The sequence below is a fragment of the Geospiza fortis genome, unplaced genomic scaffold (genome assembly GCF_000277835.1).
Source record: "Geospiza fortis unplaced genomic scaffold, GeoFor_1.0 scaffold599, whole genome shotgun sequence".
Lineage (NCBI taxonomy): Eukaryota > Metazoa > Chordata > Aves > Passeriformes > Thraupidae > Geospiza > Geospiza fortis.
In genome coordinates, this window is record NW_005054605.1 from 67,958 (window position 1) to 70,869 (window position 2,912).

At 46.5% G+C, this 2,912-nt stretch overlaps 1 protein-coding gene across 1 annotated transcript in view; it reads left to right on the forward strand.

Annotated features, from left to right (window-relative positions):
* Nucleotides 1-2,912, forward strand: part of ACVR1B (activin A receptor type 1B) — a 9,412-nt gene that overhangs the window by 793 nt on the left and 5,707 nt on the right. Inside the window, 2 exon segments of the mRNA XM_031064550.1 lie at nucleotides 276-524; nucleotides 2,637-2,867. Coding sequence (XP_030920410.1) covers nucleotides 276-524; nucleotides 2,637-2,867 — 480 coding nt within the window.

Here is a 2,912-nt window from a genome sequence, read left to right on the forward strand (position 1 = left end):
AATGGGAGGTGAACTGCAGAGTGTTCTGGAAAATCAGCCCAGAACACATTCCTGTCTAAGAGAGTGAATGAACAGCCCATAATCCCTGATCCCACAAAACTTCTTTTTGGGGTTTCAGCTGCATTTTGCCTGCTTGACAACCAGCCCCACCTTAACACTGTTATTTAATATGTCCCCAGGCTACAATTGTCCAGGCTCTGAGAGAGCAGTAAAACGCTCAAAAGTCCTCAAAGCAATGATAATTTTCTCAAAATGTCTGTTTTTCTCCTGCCAAGGACACCTGAAAGACAACGAGCCCCCGTCGAGCTGGGGTCCGGTGGAGCTGGTGGCGGTGATCGCCGGGCCCGTGTTCCTCGTGTTTGTTGTCATGATCATCGTGGTCTTCGTGTTCCACCACCACCAACGGGTCTATCACAACCGCCAGAGGCTGGACATGGAAGATCCTTCTTGTGAAATGTGCCTTTCCAAGGACAAGACATTGCAAGATCTGGTCTATGATCTCTCCACCTCCGGCTCTGGCTCAGGTATTGCGAGATGATGGGACGTGACCAGTGAGAACTTGCAGTTGTCTCCTTGGGCTGGTGATTGCCACAGCTTTGCTGCTTCAGAGCCTGTTCAGGGGCTCTGTCATGAGGAATTTGAAGGGATGTTTAAATTCAGTCTCATGTCTGTTCAGGTAGGAGCAATAGTTAAACTCCTCCTTAACTGCAAGAGCAAACAGCTGCATCTGTTCCCAGTTTAGCCTTGAAACAGGATTTGGGTTGGAAAAACAGCCATTAACTGCTAACCTGTGTGTTGTTGGATGTCACCTGCATCAAAGCTGCAAGAAAATGGGGAAGATCCCAGCAGATCAACATTTTACAGTGCAAATAGTGCATTTGCACAGCTCATTTCATCCCAAAGAACCCTTGGGTCTTCCCAGGTGGGTGATGTGCAGTGTTTGCTTCTGTAGCACTTGAAAGGAATCCCCAGAATAGATGGAAAGTCACAGTTTAGTGGTGGCTTTGAACTAGGAAGGTAGTTAGGTTAAAGAATATAAGGAATTCTGCAGCAGATGGAAACTGTAGGAAAATCCACAGAGGCAGAGAATGTGACTTGACCAGGGAATAAACCTTCAGCAGCACATCTGCTGCTATATATGAAATATTTGGGATCTTTTCTATGTACACTCTGGGCAGGTAAGCTCAGTGCTTTCTGTGAGCAACAGCAGTGATGTTGGGACTCTTTTTTTCTTAAGATAAATTTGGGGGGATTTCTGCTTTTTAGCAGAAACTGACTTCAAGTTCCATTCTTTGCCTATTGAGGCTGCAGTTCCTTTCATCAGTCATGGGGCACAACTTCCCCAACTGCTTCTTGCTGGATCTCTGCTTCAAAGCAAAATTCAGATGCTGCCCAAGCAGTGGCACATCCCACACAGGAGCTGCCACCATTCCCTGGTTTGGGTCTTGTTCAGGCTCCCAGTTATTATCAAATGTAGATCCTGCTGGATTTGAGGACATTTTTCAGCCTTGGGGGTTTCAGGAGCTTTTTGCTACCACAGTGTAGGAATGTGCCCCCTGTTGACAGAGTGACCAAACTGTCCTTTGTCCCCTTAAAAAGGAGATAAACCCAGAAGTTTCTCTCCTCAGTGAGGTGAAAAGACACCTCATAGGACCTGAGGGACTTCACCTCAAATTTAAGGAGAGCCAATTGGACAGGAGCCAAAAAGTCCCACCTGAGCAATTCACTAGAAAAAGAAGAGAACAAAAGAACTGATTGCTTTTGTGGGGTGTTTTACCAGCAGCAAGAACCTTGGGTTTTCTCTGTAAAGAGATTTGTTATTTTGCCTTTTATTTAAACTTTCCTATTTCCTACACCACCACAGAAGCCATCCTGCTGATTTTATGCCATCTGAGGTGGCTGAGCTATCTTGGGTGTGTATAAATCTCCAAAAGCTTACAAGACCTAGCTCGAAGAGACCCTTACCTCGGTGGAGTTTGTGTTTTTTCCCTCTTGCACCCAGCTCGGGTTTTCTCTGTAAAGAGTTTGTTATTTTGCCTTTTATTAAAACTTTTCTGTTTCCAGCACCACCACAGAAGCCATCCTGCTGATTTTATGCCATCTAAGGCAGCTGAGTGTGCAAGGTAGCTTGGGTGTGAAATAAATCTCCAAGAGTTTATGAGACCTGACTCAAGGCGACCCTTACATCAGTGGAGTTTGGGTTTTTTCCCTCTTGCACCTAACTTGGTTTTTCTCTGTAAAGAGCTTTGTTATTTTGCCTTTTTCTGTTTCCAGCACCACCACAGAAGCCATCCTGCTGATTTTATGCCATCTAAGGCAGCTGAGTGTGCAAGGTAGCTTGGGTGTGAAATAAATCTCCAAGAGTTTATGAGACCTGACTCAAGGAGACCCTTACATCAGTGGAGTTTGGGTTTGTTCCCTCTTGCACCCAGCTCGGGTTTTCTCTGTAAAGAGTTTTGTTATTTTGCCTTTTATTTAAACTTTTCTGTTTCCAGCACTACCACAGAAGCCATCCTGCTGATTTTATGCCTTCTAAGGTAGCCGAGCTCTCTTGGGTGTGAAATAAATCCCTGAGAGGTTATGAGACCTGGCTTATATCACCCCAGGGACTGATTCCTTCCTTTCCTTGTCCCCAGGCTTGCCTCTGTTTGTCCAGCGGACGGTGGCTCGGACGATTGTCCTTCAGGAGATCATTGGCAAAGGCCGCTTTGGGGAGGTGTGGCGGGGCAGGTGGCGTGGGGGTGACGTGGCTGTGAAGATCTTCTCGTCACGTGAGGAACGTTCCTGGTTCAGAGAGGCAGAGATCTATCAAACAGTGATGCTGAGGCACGAGAACATCCTGGGATTCATTGCTGCAGATAACAAAGGTAAGAGGTGCCTCAAGCCTAGAGCAGAGGCTTCACCACTGTGCC